This window comes from Takifugu rubripes, chromosome 4 (genome assembly GCF_901000725.2).
Source record: "Takifugu rubripes chromosome 4, fTakRub1.2, whole genome shotgun sequence".
In the NCBI taxonomy this organism is placed as follows: Eukaryota; Metazoa; Chordata; class Actinopteri; order Tetraodontiformes; family Tetraodontidae; genus Takifugu; species Takifugu rubripes.
The window spans coordinates 5396205-5423444 of NC_042288.1; the positions used below are offsets into that span (position 1 = coordinate 5396205).

At 44.7% G+C, this 27240-nt stretch overlaps 1 protein-coding gene and 1 long non-coding RNA gene across 3 annotated transcripts in view; both read right to left on the minus strand.

The window, feature by feature from the left end:
* The window catches only part of grid1a (glutamate receptor, ionotropic, delta 1a), a 130265-nt gene extending 117199 nt beyond the window's left edge, over window positions 1-13066 (minus strand). Inside the window, exons 1-2 of one of the 2 annotated variants that reach the window (XM_029835615.1) lie at window positions 12406-13064; window positions 11043-11198 (exon numbers count right to left, since the gene is read on the minus strand). In XM_029835615.1, the coding sequence (XP_029691475.1) occupies window positions 11043-11198; window positions 12406-12484 (235 nt within the window). In that variant the 5' untranslated portion in view covers window positions 12485-13064. Of the gene's footprint in view, window positions 1-11042; window positions 11199-12405 lie in introns of both variants that reach the window. The other variant, XM_029835616.1, reaches the window with a different exon arrangement.
* LOC115249637 (uncharacterized) lies at window positions 9214-10482 on the minus strand. The gene is made up of 3 exons (XR_003888323.1): window positions 10254-10482; window positions 9827-9886; window positions 9214-9732 (listed from the first exon to the last, which is right to left on the minus strand). It is a non-coding gene; the product is annotated as an uncharacterized lncRNA (long non-coding RNA).
* Window positions 13067-27240: the final 14174 nt, after the last annotated feature.

The following is a 27240-nucleotide window of genomic DNA, read 5'->3' on the forward strand; positions in this document are numbered from 1 at the left end:
GAGAAAAACACAGAGCTCTGTTTGATTGAGAACATTTCTTTTGTTTTAATAGAGACCTGTAATGAGAATAAATGATGATAATAATGAGTTGATGCAAAAATGCAAAAGGAAAAGTCTGACCAATGCGCGTTTGGCAGCATCACTGTGTTTAGAAGGAGAATGTGGTGCTGTGCGTAGAGAACCCAAGTTGGGTTTATGTCTCAACTTCACCACGGGACTGAACAAATGTCACCTTACTGAGGTCACCATAACGTTGGTCCAGAAAATACGGTTGGTGTTTAATGATATGTGAAAGGCTTTGAATGTGTGACATGTGAAATTACCAGAGACATGATGTTCTATTCATGCAGCGTAGTGGCATGCTCAACTCAGAGATAATGGATACTTCTGTGGCATAATGCCGTCCGCCGCGCATTTCATTTTTTCCTGCTCCGCCCTGACGGGCGTGTACGTGTTCGTGAAAGGCTTCAAACTCATCCAGTGTGTGGAGAACTTCAAAGGGATTGTTTTAATTGCTATGCCTTAATTCTGGACTTCCTGCTGAGTGGATAAAAGACATCAGGCGTTGAGAACGAGGAAGTGAGGTGATTCTTCAAGTTGAGAGCAAAATGAGCAGATCATCACTGACAACATCACTGACACATCACAGGTAATCAGAGGGTCCCTACAGCATTACCGCCTATCTGCCTGTCTGTCTGCCTGCCGGTCTGTCTGTCTGCCAGCCCGCCATCCGTCCGTCCATCTGTCCGTTTGTCTGAGCTCAATTCAGTGTACGAAGAGCACCATTATATTCGGACTGAGCTTGAAAAAGTGAGCTTAGACGCTGAAATCCTGAGGCATCAAAGACAGATGAAAGTGGATTTTCCTTATACTGGGTGATGGTTGCTGATATAATTTTTAGCCCTGGACAGCCAGACCCACATAAACCAGCAATCTGAGGTAACGTTTAGGTCATTATTTGTGGATTCGCCACCCTCAGAAGGAGCATGTGGGCGGCTCAGCGCCGTCAAAAAGATGAAGGACGCGAGTTAGTGGTGAGCTTGTGAATGGCTCGTGAATGCTACTAGATAATCAATGTTCTATCAATCAGTGCTGACACTATTGTGAGTGGCTCAGCGACAAACACAGAATCGGTTCATCGGGGGCACTTCTACAAAGACTAAAGCTAATCAGAGCTGCTAATTAGCATCGGTGTCTCATGTTTTCATGTGTCTAGTGAAACACCTTTGAAAATCAAATAAGTGAGGGTTGTTTGTCACTTCTATTTGTAACAAGGATAAACTGTAAAAAAGGATAAACTGTAAAAAAGTGTCATTTGTAACCACACTATACAGACCTGTTGCCTTTTTCAGGCTTTTTCCTGTATTTTGCTTCTTCTTTTTTTTTTTTAGGTTGTTTGCAGCTTTAATAATGATGGAGGCAACATTAATGCTAATGTGGATCCTGGATATTTAGAATAACATTAATGGCAACATAACCTACATAGTCCAAATAAGAAAAAATATGATCGATGTTGATTCAGCGATACTGGTCCCAGAACTGCTCTTCAAATAGAACCCTAAGAAATTTTAAATCAATGTCTTAGGAATTAGCCATTATCTAATCAATTCCAAGCTCAGAGAGTCTGGACAAAAGGCTTTTCTGGTTTATACTAAATATAGATCTGTACAACGCAACTATAGCCGATCCATTTCAGCACAGAAGGAGCCTTAGAACAGCCAGGATCAGCCATTCCTGTTTAGACCCACCAGATCTCCACCAGATCTATAGACTAATGCTCAAAGCTGTGCCCCCCTCAGTATTTCATCTGGGGGAGGAATTACCCTCTAGTCTGAATTCTGCAGAACACCAGCAAACACCTTAATGAAACCAAATGCTTCATTACAAAGCTGCTATCAGGACCTCTGGGAATTTGACTGGAATCGGCCGCCAAAAAGCTCTTTGAAGCTGAATCAAACACAACCTTGAACTTTGACCCATTTCACAATCCAACATGAAGAAATCTAAAAGTAGAAAACTAGTCCAAAAGGAAGAAGTGTGGAGTTCGCCATGGTAAAAACATTGACAGAACAAAAATGCACAGAGATGTGCTACCTTGTGGAAGTGCAGCTTCTATACGGAATGTATAGATTCACCAGAAAAATTCAACACAATCCAAGCTGGAGCTCGCAAGCTGTTGTAATTGGTTCCTACGGTAACAGAACACCACACACAAGCACACACGCAGCCCAATTACACTCGAGCCTGTCACAAAAGCACAACACCTTTTGTGAGGGCCTGAATGGGTCTGTATTGAAGAGTTTCCATTTCGGTGCATATGAAAGCGAGCTTGTTATGGCAGCTCTGAGTGGACCTGTGGTGACTCGGGGAGGGGCCACCTTGTTCTGCCTGAAGATGCTCCCTCTAGAGCTCCTCTTCCTGCCGGCTCGGCCGGCTGCAGCGTTGCCGGGAAGCGGTAGACACGGCCACAAACACTGACCTCGCCCTTGAGACACACGTTGCTTCTGTCCCGCTTCAAAAAAATAAAAGATGAAAACGTTCTCACCAGCTGAGTGGCCGCTTTTATTTGCGTTTTGACCTGATACCTTAACCACAGTTCTAGATAAGTTCTAGACTGGAACGGGGTTCTAACCTCAGCACCAAGAACCTCCATGAGGAGCTACACTGTGGGAGACCGTGAAGGCATCACCTCTGTTTGCGTCCCAAAACAATGACAAATTTTATAATATCTCAGTTGTTCCTAACAGCAGGAAGTTGCAGAAGCAACTGAACATCTGAGCCTCTCTGTTGTTCTGGTGGTAGAAGATGCTGGTTGTGAACATAAGCCTCTGGTTCTGAACATTAGAATCTGATGTTGTCTTCTTCTCGTACACGGCTCGAACAGGGAGGTTATGAAGGCGGATTCATCTTCAATTATCAAAGATTCACCTCCTGCAAGGTGCAAGTCTGATACATGCAAATAAGACACATTTGCACACAATGTAATTATTGGCATTATTCATTTAATGTGGTTCAGGATAATTAATCTGATTTATCAGTAGTGTTTCAGGAGCGGAACCAGCAAACTGCGCAGAAAATTACAATCTGAATTGATCTCATTTTAGAGGATGATTCACTGAAGGAGCCTCAATTTTATCAGGAGAGAACAGAAAACGTGCATGTTTGTGTCCCTCAGGGAATGTAAATGTTGCCGTATGTGCATGAATAATGACTGAGCAGTGAACTTTTATCAGAATCTTGCTGCATATGAATGTGCTGTGAGTTAATGTGATCCTGCAGACCCAGTTCTTGTCCTGTTCTGGTTGGGTCAGCATGGGCCAGCCCGTCTCCCTGGGGTAATAATGAATTACCTCAACCGTAAAATCATTGGTGCTGGAAGCAACAGCAACACGTGAAAGATAGACATGAGCCGCTCCAACCGTCATCGGAGTCACCCTTAGTTTTATGTGCTGAACATTAAACGTTAGCGTGAGCTGTCAACCGGAGATACATATTTAAACTGAAACGTACTGGAGACAAATGTCCCGGAGACATCCATCCACCATCCATCCACCATTCATCCATCATCCTTCCATCCTTCCATCCTCCCATCCATCCATCCATCCATCCATCTATCATCCTTCCGTCCATCATCCATCCATCTATCATCCTTCCATCCATCCATCCACCCATTCATCCATCCATCCACCCATCCACCTGTTCTGCCATCCATCCATTCATCCATCCATCCATCCATCCATCCACCTATTCTGCCAGCATCCATCCATTAACCCATTCATCCATCCATCCATCCATCATCCATCCATCCATCCATCCATCCATCCATCCATCCTTCCATCCAGCCACCCATCCACCCATCCATCCATCCATCCATCCATCCATCCATCCATCCATCCATTACCCCATATACACTCCTATACATTGTTTTTTTTTACATTATTTTCTACTGTTGTGTCCATAATTCCTTGGGCATTATAATACATACACTGAAATCAGACAGGAATTGTCAATCAACCGACCATAATGGAATTTGGATGGAGGAAGAGAAGACCACCTCAGATCGGCTATGCTCCTGCTGCCTCCTGCGGCACCATGATTTAGTTAAACAGGTTTGTTTCAGGCCTGAGTAACAGCTGATCCTCCCACTAATGAACAGAAGGTCACCAAATGATCGATGCCTTTCAGCTTCCTCGGGAACAGCTGGCACGTTTGTTTGCCTTTACGATTATTTTTACATTAAAATTGTTTCAGAGCAGTTTCATTGTCTTCTGAGCTCCCACTCTGCAGCTTTTCGCTGGGGTTGATTTCAGTCTGAGAGATTACAAACTAGCTTAGCCTCATCTGTGAATAAAGCCAAGTAGCCGGGCAATGGGGGAAGGGGGGGGTGTACATGTGTGTGTGTTGGGGGGGACTGAAGGATTCTTGTGGCAGATGGTCTCTCAGTATCTGTGTGTGGGGACAAATGCAAAAATGGTTTTCCAAAACATTGGGTTCTCTTCATCAATAGGTCTTCTCTCAATCCCCTCTCTCTCTCTCTCTCTCTCTTTCTCTCTCTGTGTGTGCCTCTCTTCTTTTATCGCTCTCCCCCTCCCACTCTCTCTTCTCCCCCATCCCTCTCTCTTCTCCCCCCACCATCACCCCATCTCTCATTCACAGCATCTTCACTATGCTTACTCACCTGTTTCATCCTATTCTCTCCTCTGCTCTGGCTCCACCCCACCCCCCTCCTGAAAAGCACGTAGTGTGTAAGTGTGTGTGTGGGGGGGGGATTTCACCTCTAGGGGTTGATTTTCGCCGTCCTGCCTGAAATCTTCTCTCCAATCGAGCAGGTGGTGGGGTGTAAATTATACACACCTCCCTTTGAGTGAGGCAGCAGCAGTGTGAGAAGGGGGTGGGGAACCAGAGCTGTCCCTGAGCTTTCATCATTTTTAGCCCTAATCAAATTTGCTTTTTCCTTTCTTTTGAAGCAAATGTACAAATTAGAGCGCACACCCATGCGCTCATGCACAGCCAATCCTCTCCCCCATTCATCCAGCACTCCCCGTCGTCCCCCAATTCGGTAATTTCAGGCGATCAGGGTACAGCCAGCACGCTAACACATGCATCACAACAAACAGCGGCTGAGGGCTTCATCAGCATCAGTCCAATTGGATGGATTGCATTCTCTGGGGCAAACATTCCTCTCTCTCTCCCTCCCCAGGAGTCTCCAACCCCTCCGTCTCTAACAGGTAGAGCGATATTGATGACCTATCGCCAGTGGTGGTTGAGGGCTGTTTGAGGTTGTGGCACAGCGCTAACATCTGTCACTGTGTTCTCTGCGGCTCAATGAAAATCTGTCACGTCAGAGGAGACGAGGACATGAATGAGGGCTGGTAGACCCAGGAGAGGGAAAACATGTGTCCACATGTTTGTCTAACGAGGAGCCCCCCCACCCCAGGCGCGTGTGCTGTTTGTCAGGTGATGTGACAGCCATAGTACTTTTGCTGTTTCTGCCGTTCAATAACTCATCAGCTCTCCTACTAACATGAGAAAATCAATGCTCAAGCAATTACAGAGGCTGGATGGAACTGGACATCTGCTAATTGCAACAGAACAAAATGACAATAATATTCAAATGAGGCCAACATATTCACAGCACGTTTACCTGCCGTTTACCTGACAGCCTTCATACCACCAGAAATCCTGATTTTTTTAGCCTTAAAGTGGCCCCGAAAACATCCGCAACCAAACGTGAGTGTAAACAGCAGCAGGGACGGTTAAAATTCAGCCGCCTGCCAGCATTGGCAACGCCGCTGAATACATAAATGCACAAAATGTCCCAGTGTGCCTGCCACTCTCTTTAATTAGGACAATTTGCTAATTCTCCTTCAGTTGCCAACCAAATATCAGGATTTCAATTTCCCACATCCTTGTCTGATTTATATGCATGATGCATATACGGTACGCTTCCTTTAGTGGAAAGATCAAAAACTGAGCGACCATGTTTTTTCACTCAACTGTAGAAAGAAGCTAAAATCCCTGCTTGTGGTGACATTTAGCTCACTGTAGACTATTCCTCTGAATACAGAGCAGGCGTGGCATTTAAGTGAATTGAGGCTTTTCTTGAAGTCAATCAGCAGAACAAACCTCCCGACTGAGGTAAAGATCACTATTCAAATCAGAATTGGCCACTTGGAAACAGTGCTATAATTTAAGAGCCGTCTTCCACGATGGTAACCCCAAAACACACACACGCATGCGCATTGGCAGGATATCGACCAGCTTTTCCTCTTTAGCTCTAACTCCAGTTTTCCAAAAAACAGTATTAAACAGCCTTGACCCTTCCGCTGGATGCTCAGTTATTGTTGACTGATGAAAAGTTGGATGAAAACATTTTGTGTCACGGGTGACTAAAGTCCTCCCCAGAGTCACACAGGCAACAAAACTGAAGGTTTATACACTGTATATAACATTTATAATGTATATGTCAAATCTACAGAGTAGGTCAGTCCACAGAGAACAAAATGTGCCCTTAAAGGTACATTTGACCTTAAAATCCAGGCTACCCATTATTTTTTTTTCACCTGCAGCACCTCATCCATTTATTTGCGAGTTTCTGAGATGGACTCGGCCCTATGCTGTATGGAAGCACAAAAATACACTTTCAGAAGTAAGAACAATGCTTCTTTCCAGGAGTTACTTAAGAGACCATCTTTTTTTCTGTGTCTACAGAAAATCATTAGAGGCATCCTCCTCAGCTTAAGCCAGAGCGACCCTAACACAAAGCTTCTGACATCCTGGAGACAAATCTGCTCTGGGAGCGATGGTGGGCCCAGATTATCTGATGATGTGAAATGTTTACAGATCCTGCCTTAAATCTCCAAAGGGGTTTTCAGATTCTTTTGGGCCAGCTGCCCTAATTAATATCTTTTTTTGCTATTCACAGGCTATTCATTTGAACAGGCTAATGTCAGTTAGCATCCTTATTCTTACTCTGAAACGCACAATGTATGGGGTTACAGCTAAAAGAGATTAGCTAGTAGGTTTGACACACTCTGTAGTAGGTTTGACACACTTTTTGAAATATCGCAGATGTTAATCCAAAATCAAAACCCTCTCATTTATGTTACAACAGCTCACTGTTTATTTCCTGTAATATAAATACTGGAACAAAGGACAGAAGAAAGAAGAAAGGACAGCTGCTGAGGAGCCATTTTGCAGATATCATTTATCAGAGCAGAGTAGAACAGTTAGAGGATATTAAACCACCCAGCCGTTACTCCAGTTGTTGCTGCGCAGAACTAAAAGAGGCATGCTCGTGCTTAATTGTTGATTAACTCAAATGCTCCTTGATGTTAACTTCAGGAGAGGCAAATGGAAGTTGACATTTGGTTTGTGTAAAAGGGAGCAAAGGGAAAACACTTATGGTAATATTGTATATTACACAAGCATGAAATGACTTTTCCCTGCATGCTGGTTTTAAAAATGAAGAGGACACCTTCAGGTGATTGAAGGACCCTGCATGCATCATAAAGAGCATTACAGAAACATTCTAAATGAACTGAGTTACAAAGGATCCAGGACTAATTAACAGACCTTCTGGCTGATCTTTTGATGTTTTTCTGTTTGTTATGACCCATTAGTTTCAGCACTTTTACTGAGAATCAAATGCCTGAACGAATGGATAAATTATCCTGGCATTTGTCACAGACACTTTCTGTTTTTCTTCTGCTACCTTAAACATCACAGGAGCAGCAAGCAGTGACACAGACTTGTGCTGCAGCTGGATGATGGAGTAAACACAAACAACTGACCAAAGTGATTAAGCTAACCGTTAGCCACGCTAGCATCACATGTCTGTATTTGAGTGTGGAGTTAATGGATGAAAGGTCAAACTTATTCATTCCTTAACAACTTTGTTTGCAAGCAGTTGCACATGCATTTACTCCCTAAAGAAATTTTAAAAATCCCCAAGTATCAAGCTATCTTTGGAGCCCCCTTCCACATGTGAAAAAGTAAATTGTATTGCAGTCTCATAGGCTAAACTTTTAAGATTAGACTTAAAACTTTACTCTTTGAAAAAGCTTATAGTCAGTAATTCTGTAGTTCCAGTTATTTTTCTATACAGACTAATTATCATATTTAGAGGGTCATCTCATTGTTAGGCTAACATTTCAGTTATGCCGAAATGGGGCGAGGCTGCCAGGGTACAGAAACATGATCACCTGACAGGCTTCTCCCACCCATTCACAGCTTCCTCTCCTCTCCTCTCCTCTCCTCTCCTCTCCTCTCCTCTCCTCTCCTCTCCTCTCCTCTCCTCTCCTCTCTTGTCCTTGTTCTCCTTCTCTCCTCATCCTCCCTCTCTCTCCATATCTATCTACAGCAGGGGTGGGAAAATCCAGTCCTCGAGGGCCAAATTCAAACCAGAATTTCTGTCCTACAGCTAAACACTTTCACCTGGGATTCCACTTACCTTGGTGAAAGCGGTACCTGCCTGGTAGGATGCAAATCAAACACTTGAATCAAACACTTGTGGAATGGATTTTCCCTACACTGATGGGCAAGTCCAATCCACGAAGCCAGGTTTTGCATCCTACCAGGAAGAAATTGTTTTCACCAAGGTAAGTGGAACCCCAGGTGAAAGTGTTTACCTGTAGGACAGAAAGTCTGGCTTGAATCTGGCCCTTGAGGACTGGATTTGGCCGCCCCTGATCTACAGGTATCGTCGACTTCATAGCTGTGCGCTGACCTGCTGACCTCTGACCCCGCTGACCCACTCAACAGCCTAATGTACTTGCTGGATCTATGCCTATTCTCTCTTCTACCTGTCCTCCCTTCTCCTCTCTCTCTACCCAGCCAGCCATCAGCAGGAGGTTCCCCCTACCTGAGCCTGGTCTTGCTCAAGGTTTCTTCCTGTTAAAGGGGAGTTTTTCCTGTTACTGTTGCTTGTTGGGGCTCAGGCCCTGGGATCCTGTAAAGCACCTAGAGACAATTTTGATTGTATCTGATAAGGTATATATATATATATATATGTATAAAGATTGATTGATTGATTGATTGATTGATTGATTGATTGATTGATTGATTGATTGATTGATTGATTGATTGATTGATTGAAAACTTGAAATATGCAAAGGTATGAATTTACATAATCATCCACATAGGTGATAGCACCTCCCTGCCCTACCAATAAATCCTTCCACACAAACATGCATGAGAGCCGCATTCCTTTTGAATATTTATGTGGTTTTGGCAGTTTAAATCATCAAGAAAACCTGCAAATCTCAAAATGTGCAGGAGACCCATTAAACATGCATTCTTCTCCTCTCTAACTTGGTTTTACCGTCCTCAAATGCCGCAATATATAGATTTACACAGCACAAGTGAGCTGAGATTAATAAAGCCAGTCCAGTTGACAAACCGTGTGGTGTACATGCACGTAATATATAAACTTCTATTGACATTATGCCTTAAAAGATCCTGATGAGTTTGATCCTGCGGAGTCATTTGCAAAGTTGATATCTCCAAGAAATCTTCTGGTCAGTTCGTGAACGAGGACAGCTGCAACCTTCCAGACAGCTGCAGGAATCCTTTACAGCAGCCATGTCCTTACATCAATAATCAACAGCTCTGCTGGCCCAGCGGCATCTCCGCACCACAGCCTGGTCCTATTATGACAGCAGCAACTCTGTTTCCTTCACTGCGTCTCTGCAGAACAAGCGGACTCAGACAGGAAATACAGATAATCTTCAGCTGCAGAAAGACAAACATGAACTTCTCAGCCTTCCTCCCTTTCATTTAATCACAATTTTGCACCTCTGTTGTCTCATTCTCACTAAACTCCCACCTTTTATCCCCCCTCCTCTCCCCTCAGTGCCAGGTGACAGCCACTCACAGTGGGACGACACTGAAGAAAGAGCAGAGGAAAAGGTCAAAGTCTCCTGCTTATTACTCAGCACCCCCTCAAAGCCCCCCATGTCCTCTGAAACTAGGGACCACCCGGCGATGCTCCTTCCTCACCGTCTATGGAAAATAAATGCCTCGGTAATTACTTGATTCCGTGAATATTTGATCATCTGGAGCTTAAATGTAAACAGTAATTAAGAGAGTAAATGATACCCAATCAAGGATTGCAAGAGACTCAATCACTGCAAATAAGCTCTGAACAGTTCTCAGTCAGTCCTGATTAGCACAGAGGCTAAAGTTCAGATTTGGCTTCATTAAGAGCTTCTGTATATTAACACATCCAACCTCTTTATGCTGTGTCTGCTAACCTGGGCATCATTCACCCGTCAAAACTTCAGGAGGTCTGCTGAAGTAACGCCTGCAAGGTTCCAGGTTTACACCAGCCCTGCAGCCGTGAACACCTCTTCCCTGCATGAACTCCAGCTTTCTATTGAACAAATTAACACAGAGGTGTAACAGCTCAGAGCTAAACGACCCCACCCATCAGTTATCAGTTGTGAACATCCTCGGAGGATGGTAGCGTGTGTCTGGAACAGCAGGACTGGGAACCTTTGAAAGTCCCCCAAAAAACATGAAATTGCAATGATTGATTTTAGGCAGTCAGCAGTGTGTGAGATCATGTTTCAGTGACCTGCATCGGCTGATTTCTCCTGCCTGGTTTGTGAATGAATGTATGTATAGACCTTTACAGGTCAAAGATTAAAGGACGTGGATGGTTGTATATGGTGCGTTTCAGACAGAGAAGGGAAAAGGATGTTGAATCTCCTGGTAAGAGGCTCCACTCAGCTGCTGGACTCAGTGCTTCCACCTACTGTGGCTTCTCACCCCTGAAGACAGCACATCTGCTGTACATCTCAGACAGACAGACAGACAGACAGACAGACAGACAGACAGACAGACAGACAGACAGACAGACAGACAGACAGACAGGCAGGCAGACAGACAGACAGACAGACAGACAGACAGACAGACAGACAGACAGACAGACAGACAGGAGACACAGCTCAACACATTCACTGATGAACACGTGGAAGCTTCGGCTCCACTCTGGGCAGGAGAGTCGGGAGTAACTGAGAAAAATTCGAGGAAAATCTTACCTTCCTGCACCGCCTGGAATGGATTGTTGGGCTCAATCAGTTTCACGGAGTGGGTGATTTTCTCACTCTGCAGAATGTCGTCATTCAGGCTCAGGTCTGAGATGGCAAGCTGGAAAATCTCATCGTCTCTCACAGCATTTTCCTCGAATATGGCCCCTGTCAGACAACAAGCAGTCGCAAGCGCATCACCTGTGATTCACGTCAGGTCAGAGGAAGTAAAGAGCAAAGGCAACATTTTCACTTGTTTATTTAGTTTTGATTTTAGGTTTTAAAGTATTGCAACAGGTTCAGCAGCAGAACTAAACACTGCACTAAAGAGCATCAGGTTGCACACGAATGACTGTTTCTGAGGCTCAGTGGTGCCTCAGAAGCATCACAGAGCCCAGAGTGGGAGGAATGATGGATCCAAACCCCCACCAACCCCCTCCGACCACCCACCCACACCTCCATTGCCTCTGTCAAAATTGGAGAGAAACCGGAACACAGGACCACAGGGAGCTGAGAGATGATGATGCCCTGCGTAAACCGACACATGACTGAGCACCTGCTGCTGGGAGGCTGTTGCAGCAGCAGCAGCAGCACCGACACGCTCCCCTCACTGTGACACTGACGTTTTTATCTCACATTACATCTCCGGCATCTACGGTTTCCACCAAAAGTGCACACAGCCAGAGCCAAATGTTCAATGCGCGCCCCTGCACGTGCGGGAACGCGGAAAGACGACGCGGACGGCATCTTAAAAATACCCACAAACCATTCCAAATAAAAAACAGGTTAAACAGAACATCGGAGGTCGGCCGTGTGTGTGTGTGTGTGTGTGTGTGTGTGTGCGTGTGTGTGTGTGTGTGTGTGCGTGTGTGTGTGTGTGTGTGTGTGTGTGTGTGTGTGTGTGTGCGTGTGTGTGTGTGTGTGGAGGGGCTACTGCTGCGGTTGGAGGCGTGAGAACAACGCGCCTCTGTGCGCCCCGCATCTCGGGAAACGCAAACTCCGCTGACGTCCCCTCCTGTTTGAGATGGCGGTCACGTACCGGTGAAAGTTGAGGCTTGTGGAAAGATAACGGGGTCCACAAAAGCCTCACCCAGATGAGGACCGGATGTGTGTGGATTCCGGCTGTTCTCCTGCTGATCCGGCAGCTCTTTTACAGCTCCAGCCCTCAGCGAGCATCAACATCACTGATGGACGATGATGAAGCAAAGCTCGCACACCAAACGGCAACTTTTCAAAGTGTTGCTCAAACTGTAAGATTTATAACGACACTCCGCCAAAAGCCTCGAAAAGACTGCAGCCGATCAGCAGAACATTTTGCAATAATCTATCTCCAACCCGCGCTTCTGTTATTTTATTGTCTTGTTTTGATGCTTACCGATATGAATGATGGAGTCTGTTTTAGCTGAATTGTATTGCAATATCCACAAGGAGAGGCAAAGCAGCAGCAACTCCATCTCCGGATGTGAGAGCAGCAGCTCATCCAAGCCCTTCGCGGCTGTCCTACCGGGGCTGTCCGTCCAGCTGGAGAGCCCAAAGAAAAAATACAGAAGGAAAAAGAACAGAGATGATCAGCGCCGCGTCTCCTCTCAGACAAGAGCTGTGTGGCACGTTGACACTTTTCTCCACTCGCTTTTGGTCCAATTCCCTTCAAAACGCAGGAAAGTGGACCTCCTGAGGGTGAGCAAAAGAGACAAGGAGGGTGAGAAACCAAGCCGAGGTGATGCTGGCAACTGGAGGAGAGAGGGGCCGCTGCTGCCTCCCTCACATCGCCTCTTTCCTGCGCGTCTAACGCATGGCAAGCGGCAAAAACTGCGGAGGAGGGACACCCCCTAACTATACGCGTGTGCGCGCGCACAAACGCACGCGCACATACACACACTTCTCTGGCCGATCTCAGTCACGTGACTGCAGAGACTTCACGACTCGGCTGCTGTCCCGACAAGCCCGGTAGAAATGATTTCGACTGACCGAAGAAAGACGCGCCGAGAGGGGGTGTTTGAGCGCATGTTTGGAGGCGAACGCGGCCAAAACAAACCTAAACGAAGCGAGAGACGCGACGGAAGCGCCTCACTTTTTCAGAGAAGTTGATCAATTTCGGGATGATGCGCAACGACGGAGCGGAGATTTCCCCCCAACCACTCCCCCCCCCAACACCCCCCAGCACTCAAGAGTGGAGACGCAGCCGAGCAAATGCTCCGGAGCGGAGGAGGCACCGGGACACTCGGGCAGACAGGTGGATGGATGAGGGGCTGGTGAGGAGAGAGACAACGTCTTGCAACAGCTGGATGGAGTCACCAGAGCAGAATTACGCACGGCTACTCAACATCCCCACTGTTCGCTCTGACTTTCAGACGTGTCACAGCTTTGCTGCTCGTGAATCAGCTCATTTGTAAAGCAGGCTTGGTTGTTTGTTTGTTTTGGGGTTGTTTTTTTGGGGGGGGGGGGGGGGGCGGGGAGTCCAGCGGGCGACGGAGACAGGATTGTTGAGAGAGGACGCGCAAGAGCCGGGGTTTGTGGATGGGTTTAATCTTACAATTAAAGGATATTTCTCGTGATTGCAAAAACCTCGGAAATATCTTCTAATTGTTCGGTTAAGCCTGTCAGAGGCGCAGAACTTTCGAGAACGCGATCTGTGGTCCCTTTACGGCACCAAGGGCACCTGTAGAAGCGCCAGCACTCGCTTTTTTATTTGACCTTTTTTAACAGTCTGTTCTGTTAAAATAGCCCACAATCCCATAGCAGCAACGTTTCTTAATGGTGTTGCTCAGGTTACTTTCAAACAGACGTCCAAAGTTGTTGTAAAATCCCACAGCGCCCCCAGTGGCCACCTGCCGTTATCGCGGCCATGGTCTTTGCGCGATGATCAGATTTCTGTCCGTTAACATAAATGTTGATTAATCCTAAATCATTCATCCTACCAGAGCATTGATGTTTGTTTGGTTTAATAACACTGCACTGATACTAAACACCTATTTTCACTCACCATTATTGAGTCGGTTAGTAGCTGAACTGTAATCTTTAACCTCACTATTGTGATAAAACACAAAGCAACAATTAACAGCTTCGCTTGCTTTTAAACCTGGCAGAAGAGGTAAATGTTGCCGTGTTCACCATCGGAGGGCTGTTGACTGAAATTGTATGTGCTCTACTTATTCTCTGCATATAGAGAGGTATTTATGTGATATTTATGTGTATGTGTGTGTAGGGCATGATGAGGAGCTGAACCTCATGAAATACTAAGTAGTTTTGACATGATCGAATGAATCTCTGTCTGTGGACATGAGGTTAGTCAGTCAACAGTCACATATTAACAGGCCCATTGGTTCTGTACTTTCTCAATCAGAACCATATTTAGTTTTTCCTCAAATCTTGGCATCAGCATTTTGTGGCATAGGTCACTGTTAAAAGTGCGACATGCGGCCGTCCAGACATCTGCAGGTCAGTCACGCTGGCTCTCAGTGATGAAGGTGGAATTTCATTGTCACACAGCTCTGAGTCATTACTGTTTATGGCTGCAAGCGATGGAGTGAGGAGGAAGAGGGATTTCTTCCTCCCTCGCTGGAATCACGCCAGGAAGTGAATTTTGATGAAGAGGATGTGTCACTTTCAGATAAGTATCAAATTAACAAGAACAATAAAACATGAGAACCAACCTTGTCCTTAAGTCTGTTCTTTGAACAAATTCAGCCATCCTCCAAAATGATGACTGTGTTTGACTAAAATGCTGCTCAGAAGCTTCAGTGTGACTCAAAATAGCATGTTTGTGTTCAGAATCCACAGCTCATCTGTCAGTTTAATCCTAAATTATTTTCTTATGCACGACTGTGCCAGTATGCATTCAGCTCAAACAGCAGTAGCACACCCAGAAAAGCTGTTTAAAGTCAACATTTTCTTGCACTTGTGTAAGAAAATATATAATTACTAACTGTAGCCACTTCTTTATCAGTGCAGAATAGGTGCAGAATAAATATGTCCCTAATAACTTCATTAGCATTCAGCTGCAAATCTGGAGCTGGTTTAGCATGCAGGCTAACGAACTACAGATGTACAATAACCACATTTGTTATTCAAATAGGAACATGTAAGATGGATGGACGGACAGACGGGCGGACGGACAAATGGATGTGTGTGGAGTGTGTGGTGAGGAGGGCCTGTAGCACCAGAGGTGAAAAAGCAAGGCTCTCCTCCTCCTCCTCAAACACACAGCCTGAGGTAACATTACAGATTAATCATGTTATGAGAAAACAGCAGAAACCTGCAGCTCAATCTCAGAATCTAATCCAGTAAATTCTTCATCACTGTTACCATTGCATTACAGCCTCAATAAAAAAAACCTACGACTGTGTGGTTGCTTCAGTCATCATTTAGGGTGTTGGCTGCTGGACAGGAGACTGGACTGGAAAGGTTGATTCTGTCCTGGGCTGCTCCCTGGACTCTAGAGGAGGTGGGCAACAGGGGGAGGCTGGGTAAGCTAACTGCTATGCTGGACAGGCCCCTCCCCCAAAGGCAGCTCCTTTAGCCAGACTGTTGCACCCTTCCTGCAAGAAGGAGAGGAAGTGCTGCTGGTTCCTGCTGTCAGACTCTTCAATCAACTTGTCTGACACCCTGGACTCATTCACCACCAAACCACTTTAGATCAGCACAGCTGCCCTTTACTCTTCTCTACACCTGGTCAGTGGGACTATGTGTGTCTGTGTGTGGTTGTATGTATATATACATTCCTTCTGTACTGTGTACACTTACTTATATATTTTTTTTTTCCTTCTGTACTAAGTACACCACCCATATATTTTTGTTTCATCTTCTGTACTTTGCATGCCTGTGGTGACGCTTTTGTTACCTTTACGCTGCTGTAGACCGCACATTTCTGTATTGTGAGACTGTTAAAGGTATATTTAATCTTTTTTTAAGAATTCCATGCAGAACAATGACAGAAGTTCGGGAGCTACGGGTGACGGGGTTCCATCTGTGTCAGCAGAGAACACTGTTCTGTTTTCTATGTTCTTGTTTCTTTAAGCCTAAAGTCAGAATCCATGATAAATATGATGTTATGGAACTCTATAAATGATGTCTTAGGTTGTTGTTGGAATAGTACATGGTGACTCTGGAACATGGTGACATGATGAAGCTGATCTACCAGAATAATGTTAAGTGTTCGTGCTACGTGTGTCTCTGGGTTGTTAGCAGAACAAACAGTGAGGAACCAGTTGTCTCCGAATGCAGCAACAAACCAAACCACCACCCATCATCGGATCCGTCCATTAAGGTTTGGATTCAGTCTCCATCGGACTCCGCGTCTTCTAGAAAGTTTGATTGGCCTCTTGGACGTGTGGCTAAACCTCCATTTGCATAGGATTACATCAAAGCTTCTGTCAATTACAGCGTATCTGTCCGCATCTTGCGAAAACTAACCCTAACCAGATCTGCTTTAGTTGATTAGCTAAGTGACAGAAGCTGTTGTTAAAATCCCCCCAGGAACAACCGTTTTCGTTCTGTCTTGGGAGTCAGACTGAAGACAGCAGGAGGAGCTGAGATGTTTTCTCGTTGTGGTCTATACATTAGTGTCATTTAAGTGGGGGAAATGCTCCTGAATTCAGCAGGAAATAAAAACCCAAGTGCTGAATCAGCCTTCATTATCCTCCCACTTTACTAGAAAAGCCACTTTATTCTGCCTGAAGAGATGTTTACAGCTTTAGATGCCTAATAGTAATTGTTCTGACATTTGTTTTGGATGCCCTTTGACCATTATTGAACCCAGTTGGTGCCTGGAAGACACCAACCAAGAAGACAGGAGGCTGCAGAGAGAGGTGCCTCTCAAAACATTAAGGCTGAGGTAGTGAAATCGAGTCAGTTTATTTAAGGAACAGGAAGGCAGGAAGTGAATGCACAGACACCTAAACTTGGCAAGCATGTATGATTCAAGTCATCAATATTCGTGGTCATGTGATGACGACGACCTATAAACGCTCCTGTCAAGGTTCAAACTGCCCATATTGATTGGCATGGCTGAGGTCTGTGCGGAGCAGTGGGGATGATCATTGTTCAGATCCTACAAACAAAGTGAGACCTCAGAGAGCTTCCATGCAGGTTCAGCTTCAATGGTCTCAGACCACAGAGCTGTTATGATCTACCTGTCTCAAGTCCATTTTCTCTTCTCACCTTCGCAGATTTATCACTCACACACACACACACACACACACACACACACACACACACACACAGACAGAGTTTTGTCATCTGTGAGCATTCAGTCCAGATTTGGGGTTTTTACCTGAGGAGATAAAGGCCTGAACAAGATAAACGTTACTCATGAAATCAAACAGGTTCTACTGACACCAGATAAACATTATGAAGCTCATCCTGACAGTTTAGAGCTATTCCCCCTGCAGCCTGGTTAATGCTCAGTACATATCACTACTTTAATCTGTCGCATCCAGCACGGGAATGTTTGCTTCTTTAAAAGCTGGCTCCCTTTCAGCTAATTATCTTTGAAAATCTGGAAAAATTGGATATATCCTGGTGCCATCTGATTAATTAGAATAGGATTTAATAAGCCTTGCTGGGCTCTGTTGGATTAATTAATTGGAAGATGATATAGTCGTGTGTTACAGTTCTATTACGTTAACTGTCGTAGTGCTACTGAAGACAAGGTGCTGGGTGACCCGTTCACTGACACAAACATGATTGGAGAAGGATATTATTTGACTGGAAGAGGCCTTAGATCATCTTAACTACGTGTTGTTAGGATTCAGCTGTAATGACCAAGCCGCTAACAGCCAGATAAACGCAGTCCTTATTAAAAATGAAAGGTGCCCCCCCCCCCCACAAAGGTGCAGTGGTTCGTTTGATGAGGGTGCAGGGCAGTGGCGACGCGGTGTTCTGTTTCATTTGCATGCAATTATCTGGTGACACACGCATCAGTGAAGGGAGTTTTGTCGGCCACGTCTCCAGGTATTAAACTCTGCAGCTCAGAGCTGCTCAGACAGACTTCAGGATATCTGGTAGATATGCCGGCTTTTTACGGGCGACGGTAACATTAGCATGCTAATCACTGCACAGCAGACAAGGAGAACATTAGATTACACACTAGACTCCAGCTCAGGTGCTCAAACTTGTCTTAGAACAAAGTCTTAAAGCATTTTAATAAATGTTAGCTTGTCAGACAGTACAGATATGATTATGTAGCTGTTGATGTTTTCATGGTGCCCTGGGCTTTCTGAGGGAGGATATTATTTTATTTTATCTCTGTGCCTACTATAGCTGCTGGCAGCTCGCTGACAGATGATAAGAGCATTTACGCACAATTGCTGTGACAGGGTAAAAGTGTGTACACAATTATGGAAAATGTGTATTTGTGCAAACATGAGCATTTTTCATTTAGACTTTTGCCCGAGGGAAATATTTGTTTCTGAAAGGCTTCTGTGTTGTCGATTACATTTGTATGAAAAGCTGTTTAACGGTGCAGCGATGTTTGATCACCCTTCTGAACAAATGTTGTTGGATCTGAGTTGAGCTTAAGCCACACAATCAATACCGTAGCTGGGATCTGACTTTGTTGTGAAAGTAACCCAATTAGCCTGAACACAACCTCTGGGGCTTAACCTCCCAAATAGTAGGGCAGATAGATGACAACAAAAATTGAACAAATGTACCAAGAGAAAGTTTCTGAATGACATTTTCTTCTCCTGTTGCTGCAGAGTTCAATAAAATGGTGCAAATTAATTAGTAGTGGTCTTTAATGTCTTTAATGTTAATTTAGCTGGTTTGAAGACAAGAAACTCTGTTTTTAAATGTGTGTAAGGTTCGAACTCTGGAACATCATTCTAATTTCCCCACTTAACATGAGGAATGAAAAGGATTTTTGTAAATAGTTGCTTAAATTAGTCAGCTAGCTTATGTGGCAGTGCTGAATCTGTCATTATAAAGAAAGACTGGGATGACAGATCTGCAGGTCTGAAACCAGTCAGCCATTACGACAAAGAAAAATAGACCAACCAGCCAGCAACTGAATCCGGAGTGCACAAAAAGAGAGAGGTTTAGAATCCCTTTAAACACATACATTTACAGCAAAGCTGGGATTCATTCTTCCAGATGAGTCCAAATCCATATGTGGCAGCTGCATATACATGTTTAATCCATATTTATATTGTTGGTAGATCCAAGAAAGCTCCCATCAGTGGTGCTCACCTCCTTGCATTTACACCTGCTATTCTTGCCCCAAACACATCAATTCCAGCCTCCAATAGTTTACTGGCCAGCTAATAAGCCCCACCCACTGACAGATAATGGACTAATTTGTTCGTCAATGTTCCTCTGACCTGTCAGAGGTTCTAACGTTTCTGTCAACACGTCTTCACTCTGCCAGTGAATATTGAGAGTACGCAGCTTTGAGCAGGGGCAGATGCGATTAGCTGCAAGTGTGGTGATTGCACACAACAGGTGGCACGCACGCGCGCACACACACACACACACACACACACAGTTAAAACAAAACCGCCAGAACAGGCACAGCGTCAGCTGTGACACAAGGTCTCTTGTGTTCTCAGTAGAAAATCTTCAACCAGACAAACGGGAAAGGAGCTGCACGTCAATGTGAGCGAAGTCAACAGCCCCCCTGCTGGGCTGCTGCGAGGTGGGCAGGAGCAGTGTTGTCAACGCCATCAGCATGTCCTTTGCCATCAGACATCCAACACATCTGAACTTTGAAGGCAAATCAGTCAGAGAAAATCCAGGCTGTTCTGAGAAGAAATGGATGTTAAACTTCTGAATATGTATGAGATGAGATGAAGCACTTCCATCTGAAATAGGCAGCACCCCTCCAGTATCCATTCATAACACAAAGGCTGAGATTTCTGTTAGTGAAAACGAAGTTTAGCACCACCAGAGTTCCACTCTGAGGAGTCTCATACAGTATTCTCCAGGCTGCAGGACTTCCTGCTCCATTACATTGCGTCATTTTGATACCTGGGAGTCGTGCAGCAGCAGCGGCCCACAGACCCTAACGTTAGCTCAGCTTTTCGTCATGTTGCAGATCTCTGATAAGGTTATTTAAGGTAAGAGGCCTCATCGAATGTGGGTTAGGGTTAAAAAAAAATCAGAATATGGTTGTTAACGTGTTACTCTCAGCTGAAAGGAGGAGACTCTGGAGGAGAAAGATGTGAAGGTGATAAAGAGGAGGGAGAAGAAGTGACAAATGAGCCCAAGCTTATTGATTTTTCCTTTAGCGGGGATCATTCAGTGCAGTGGAGCGTGCTCGGTGGTTTTAGAGTCCTTAAATGGCGGGACAATGGGAGAGTGACCCCGGGGGCAGCTGCATTACAGACAAGACCATCAGCGAAGAGTCAGCCGTGCTCACAATATTTCCTGGATGTAGGGAGGGAGAAAGACTCTGTCACAGCTCAGCACTTTGTTCTCTAACTCAAGACATGAAGCATTTCATACTACTGAAATTCCTTCATTTAAATGTAGACCTGGGATGGGGAAAGAAATGTTAGCAAAAATAAATGATGAAATATTACGTCCAGTTATTCACAGATGGATGCAGCATGTTTGCTGTTGCAGTTTCCCACATGTGGTGGCTAATGAGAGGGAGAGCCTCCTACAGAAAAGAACTTCAAGAACGGTCAGCCTTGGTGATTAAAGCTGTAAAACGTCAACTTAAGTTCTACTCCAGGCTGCCCTGGCAGTGAGAACCCTGGTACCAGGTGTGTTGTGGGCAGCTGAATCGCAGCTTTGCACTTCTGCCACCACATTACGAAAGAACTCATACATATTCTCCCTTTGTCATCACACAATCAGACAGCTACAGTTCGCTGGCCATTCCACAAGGCAATGGACTGTAGCGCAACAGCAGCAGTAGCAGCAACAGCAGCACATCAGCAGAACAGAAGCAGTAGCAGCAGCAGCACAGCAACAGGAGCATAGCAACAACAGCAACAGCAGCAGTCGCAGCACAGCAGCAACAGCAGCACAGCAGCAGAACAGAAGCAAAAGCAGCAGTAGCAGCAGCAGCAACAGCATAGCAACAACAGCAACAGCAGCACATCAGCAGAACAGAAGCAAAAGCAGCAGTAGCAGCAGCACAACAGCAACAGGAGCATAGCAACAACAGCAGCAGTAGCAGCACAGCAGCAACAGCAGCACAGCAGCAACAGCAGCACAGCAGCAGAACAGAAGCAAAAGCAAAAGCAGCAGTGGCAGCAGCAGCACAGCAGCAACAGCAACAGGAGCATAGCACCAACAGCAGCAGTAGCAGCACAGAAGCAAAAGCAGCAGTAGCAGCAACAGCAGCAGGAGCATAGCAACAACAGCAAGAGCAGCAGTAGCAGCATAGCAGCAACAGCAGCAGTAGCAGCACAGAAGCAACAGCAGCAGAAACAGCACAGAAACAGCAGCACAGCAGCCCTTTCCCTGGGCTCAGATATGTAATCATGTAATATGATTTCATGGCTTCAGGGGTGAGAGAGAAGTCTAGATCTTCAGCTCATCCTGCACACATGACCGTGTACAATAACCATGTGGGACAGTGTCTAATCATGCTCATACACTGAAAACCCGCATGTGTATGTATGTATGTATGTATGTACATATATATATATATATATATACACATATATATACATATATAAAAGTGGTGGTGGCCAGCCAGCCTGACATAGTGGTGGTGGATAAACACCGGTAGACAGTGGTGGTGATAGATGTAGCAATCCCGAGTGATAGCGACATCAGGAAGAAGGAACACGAGAAGCTGGAGAAGTACCAAGGGCTGAAGGAGGAGATGGAGAGAATGTGGGGGATGAAGGCAACAGTGGTCCCAGTGGTGATCGGGACACTAGGGGCAGTAACACCCAACCTGAGTAGATGGCTCCAACAGATACCAGGAACCACGCAAGAGATCTCTGTCCAGAAGAGCGCAGTCCTAGGAACAGCTGAGATCCTGCGCAGAACCCTCAGACTCCCAGGCCTCTGGTAGAGGACCCGAGTCTGAAGGAAGGAGGCACCGCCCAGGAGGGCGAGGAAGAGAATTTTTGTTATTTTTTTGTTTTTTTTAAAGTATATATACAAAAATGCAAACGCTAATTGCATTTCGTTCTTTGGGAAGCAGAATTAATGTAACATGTTTTAGCATGTGTAAATGTGCTGCTCATCACTGCAGACTAGACAGTCATGCAGGCTGAAGCCAGGCAATGGAGGAAAAAAAAGCTGTTTTACATGAATAATTGGAATTTTGTGCTTTTTTGGGTGTAGCTGAGATCCCCAGGAATTCATCTACATCTGCGTGTAATTAGTATGAAGTTTTCTCATACTCACTCTTTGGAGTAAATGTAAAACATTCACCAGGAGGATCATTCCCTGAGGACTCCAAATGATGAATTATTTGGAATATTTTAATATGAAAGGGGGAGCCAGCCGCCGAACCAGCGCACAGCCCAGCTTATGTGAAATGATTTTCCCAACGTTCTGCAATATTTAGATCATTAACCTTTTCATCCCAAGTGAATGAGAGAGCCTTAAAGAAGAAAACTCTGTCTCGTTTCGGGAAAGCCATCTAATGGAGCGAGCATTCTGGTCACCGTGGCTCCGTAACTCTCTTTAAATGCCATTATGAGCAGAAAGTAAACAATCAATGCCCGTGAATCTATTTTATGTCACAGTTGATGTCAGTCGCTTCAGCTCTGTAATAACACACATGCTAGATTCACACAGAGGGCCGTGAATTTAAAAAGATAAAAAAGAAAGAAATCTTCAGTCACCAATAAATCCACGACAGGCAGATTCTTCACTGACTTGACACAAGAATAGAAAAGAAAAGTCCACTATTAAGAGAAGAGTGTGTAGCACTCCCAACTAACAGGTGGTCATAGCAGCATTATTAAAAAAAGAGATAGTTACATAGGGTCATAGGTGATGGCTGCAGCGTAAAAGAGAGCATACAGAATTGACAATGTACCGAATCCCATTTTTGGTGCTAATAAGCTATGGTTCAGGCTAAAGGATTAATCAGATCTCCTGCTTCCTATAGGTGAGCCCCTCACCATCGACCCCGGGAGCACAGCTGCAGCCAAATGCGCATTGTTGCTGCTGGAGGATCCAGTTACTTCTATAGTGTGTTTGTGAATTTGTTTTCGCTGGTGTGGTGCTAGAAACTTCGATGTAAAAATGACAAAAACATGAGGAGGTGTAAGAGTAACGCCTTCTCATTCCCAATAAAACATCAACTATAATGAGCACCAGGAGCTAACAGGTTGCTCATCAGTAAAATATACATGCGAGTGGGGAATTCAAATCAATGTAGCAACAGCAGACAAAAGCAACAGGGTCAAAGCAGCAAACCTCAGCGGAGCGCAGGCGGCGGTGGCCGAGCGCCAACCTCACAGTCAGCGGCTGCACATTAATCACTCATTCACATTCTGATGAATTCGTAGCTGCAGGGGTCAAGATGGAGACTGCTGCAAAAAAAACAAATTCAGAGTGTGCAACAGGTTCGAGTCTCAAGAGAGGAGGGGACATGTAGGCAGACGAGCCCATGGGACCGTGCTGGAAACAGCAGAAGCCTCCAGCCGGGTGAGCAACAGTCACGATGGCTGTTGGAGGCGTGATGTCTCAGCAGAGAGCTGCTACTGTCAGCCACCCATAGAAAGCCAAATCTGCAGCCTTCTTACCTCCTCACTACCATCCACAAGTGACCTGGAGGTGGCAACATAGAGGGAAAAAGAAAGTCTGTGTGAAAAGTATGAGATCATCTACGTGTAAATGAATCACTTGAATCCTGGTTCAAAGAGTCACTGGCAACCTTTACAGACTCCAAAGAAACAAGAGTGGATGGTTGTGAGTGCGTGTCCGTGTCTCTGAGCCTCCAGTAATGAGGGTAAACTCCTCCATGTAGGTGTGTCTGAGCTGTTGTACAGCTAATCTTGAGCTCTGACCTGTCAGGGGAGTCGAGAACAAGGAGAAAAGAAAATCTACACATTTTTATCCTTTCAAAGGTCTCAGGTCTCAACGGGAAGCTTGATTCCATTTAAGTTTATCTGCTTTGTAAATCCTAATATCAATTACATCAAAATGGTGCTGTTAAAGGGGCTTTTTCATGTAAAAATGAATATGTTTTTACCTGATGCATTTTCAGCCAGAAGGATCAGAACCAAACATGCTTCAGCTGCATTTTTTGGCAGAAACACGAGAAACAGCTTTATCTTCCATTTCTGCCAGAATCAAACCCGAGTGTTCAAACCCGAGTGTTCAAACATTCGTTCCGATCTCACTAGTTAAATATTTAAGGCCAGTTGCCAGGGCAATGCTCACATTCAGTGAGTTTTTCCTTTGTTTGCAATCACAAGAATTGATCTTATTTTATAGTTAGAAATCTGTCTGCCGGTGTTTTAATGTTCAGGCAACATCCGTCCTGTAGGATGGACTTTTCTTGTATTTATTAGATTTATTTATTAATCTAATAAATTTAGACTATTCATTTATTCTTTATTATTTTATTAATTAGATGTTGTTTTTTTAATTTTAAAAAGGTGAAATCCAAGAGCATCTACTCCATCATAGCCTCTCATCTTCATCTGTTCTGCCCCGCTGGAGGTCCACGCTGCCATATATGCAGCCTATCGATCAAGCTGTGAGTGTGAATGTGTGCTCAATGCAAAAGACATGACAGCAGGAGTCACAGCTGAATGGTCAAAGCTGGACAGGAAGCAGGCAAAGTTGACCTGACAGGTGAGGGTCAACACAGAGGGATGCTCTTCCATACATCCGGATGTTAGTTGAACTTGAAATACTTGATGTACATTGCTACATCAGCCTGAATATCAGACTCCTGAGACCATTCTCAGGAGTCCAAAAACTCCTGAAATTACTCCAAAAAGCAGAATGGTTCTGATTTTTCAGACAGCAGACGTGTCATGTGTGTGCGTGTGTGTGTAGGAGATGAATAGTGCTCTGGAGATAGTGAGAGATGCATCATTATTGTCTTAGCCAAACCCTCCACCAGGAGCTGGTCCAGGTCAGTGTTTACTGGGATAAACAAAGCTCACTGGTCTGACCGTACACTGGGCTCCAATCAGAACCTGAGCCCAAAACAAGCAAAGAAAGAGGAGAATCCAAAAAGAACCCCAAAGGAAGTTCAATATGATCAGAGGAAACCAAACACTCAGCATTTTTAAGTTCCAGCTGAAATCATCCTGATCAAGCTCAGATCCACATTTTGTTGACCCCATTTCTACATGTTGGCGTCAGGAGCAACACTTCCACAATGTATTTGGACAATTTCTTAAAGCTGCATTCAGCATTTTAGATGATAAAAGCAACTAATTTCATTCATTCAGCACTCTGACAGGTGATAAAATGTACTCATTTATCCTGACTTAATTGGCTGCCATTCAGTGGCAGTGAGGAAACAAAATATTCTGCAATAATAATTACAATAGTTCATTTTTACGCGTGTGGGGTGACCTGAGCAATCAAGCTGATTATAAGAGCCTTCCTCAGGAAGGGATTATTCCTCGGGAAAGGAAAGAATGAAGGTCTGATAGATCCTGACGAACCAGATCAGACGTCTTAGGCTTTTTAATGATAATGTGTGGAGATGATGAACCGCTACATCTCTGGAGGAGCTGGATGCATTTACAGCCTTTCCTTTATTATTTTCATGCAAAGCATCAAACAGTGATCCGACAATAAGCCTCAACCTTAGAGCGATCAGGAAGTATGACCGGAGGTTTTTTCTCTGCTGCAAAGCAGCTCAGAACTGCTGCGTTATAGCTGCTGTGTTGTAGCCCACTTATGTGCATCACTGAATAAAAAATGTAGGGTAGGGATTTTTTTTATAAAAAACTGCTGTTTTATCTATTTTTGGACACATTCTCTAAATGTGTAGAAGTGTGTGGAGCTGAGTTGAGGCTCAGCAGGTCTGCCGCATGCAGCGAGAACATCAAAATGCTGCTGCGATCCTCCGAATAAATACATCAATCAATAAAAAGCTGGACTGCTTCTTCCACCACAACCTCTTGAAGAGAAGAGAAGACGTCTATGAATCAAAACTAGAAAATATAAAACCAAACCTGAGGTTCTTGGAAACCATGCAAGAGGCAGAGAAGAAAATCAATTCAGAGCGAACAAGTGGAAAAGAATGCAGAAGAACACAGGCAGAATCGTCCGCAGAACAATCATGAAATGATGGTGTCCTGATCAGGGTGTCTTTAGTTCTCAGATGTTTGTGAGCATGTCCTGCGGCCTCTACAGGTTTTAATTGACCCTGATATGAAGCTGAAGGAGAAACTGACACTGTTGCTTCTTTTCATCGGCATCAATCTTAAAATTGTTTCTCAACTCTTTAGTTGTCTGTGTGTCTGTGAGTGTTTGGCCCTGAGGTGAATCACAGACAATAATGACAGACATCAGGAGGGTTCAGATGGAGTCTGATGGGATCTGAACCTCCACATGACCTCCACCTGGAAACCAAATGTATTTCATCATCACTTTGATATTATCCTGTATGAAGTGGCTCCTTTGCTGCTCCTGAACTACACAGACACAATTTTCCTGCATCAGCCTATTGAAAATAATCCTCCCCTCAGACTGCAAGTCCAGATCGGTATTCTGCAGTGTCTTCAGCACTGATCTCAGCTTGCATGTTGTTGTGCTCACAGCTCCATTGTTCCAGTTCAGTCAGAGTTCTCACAACATTGTTTCCACTCACTGCAACCAAACTGGTTTCAGCGATAAGCCAGTGTGGACGCAGGGGATGAGCGGCAGGACGCAGCGCGCCATTTAGGAGGGGAAATGTCAGACATTCTCCCCTACAGGCAGAGTAAAAGAGCAGGAGCCACAGATTCTTTTGGAATAATATTGAACAGAGGGACAGAAGCATCGGAGCAAATGTTAAGCAAACATCCTAAATCCTGATGTCTTCTTTCACCGAAATTTCAATTAATCTGAGATTGTATCCACCTACACACAGTTGACCTCATTAATTCCCTTTTCTAATGAATTCATAAGCCACTAGAGCAGCAGTCATTCAGGATAGCTGAGCAGGAGAACCAGCTGCTATAGTAAGACCATAAGAGCCTGTGATTATCACTCTGTTTCTGTATATGGGTCCTGTCCCCCCACAGTTATGGAGAGTTGGAAGATGAAGGTGGTTCCTGCTAGCTGTCATTCAAATGATTACAGTAATACGGTGTGATTTATGATTGACATGTTGGTGCCT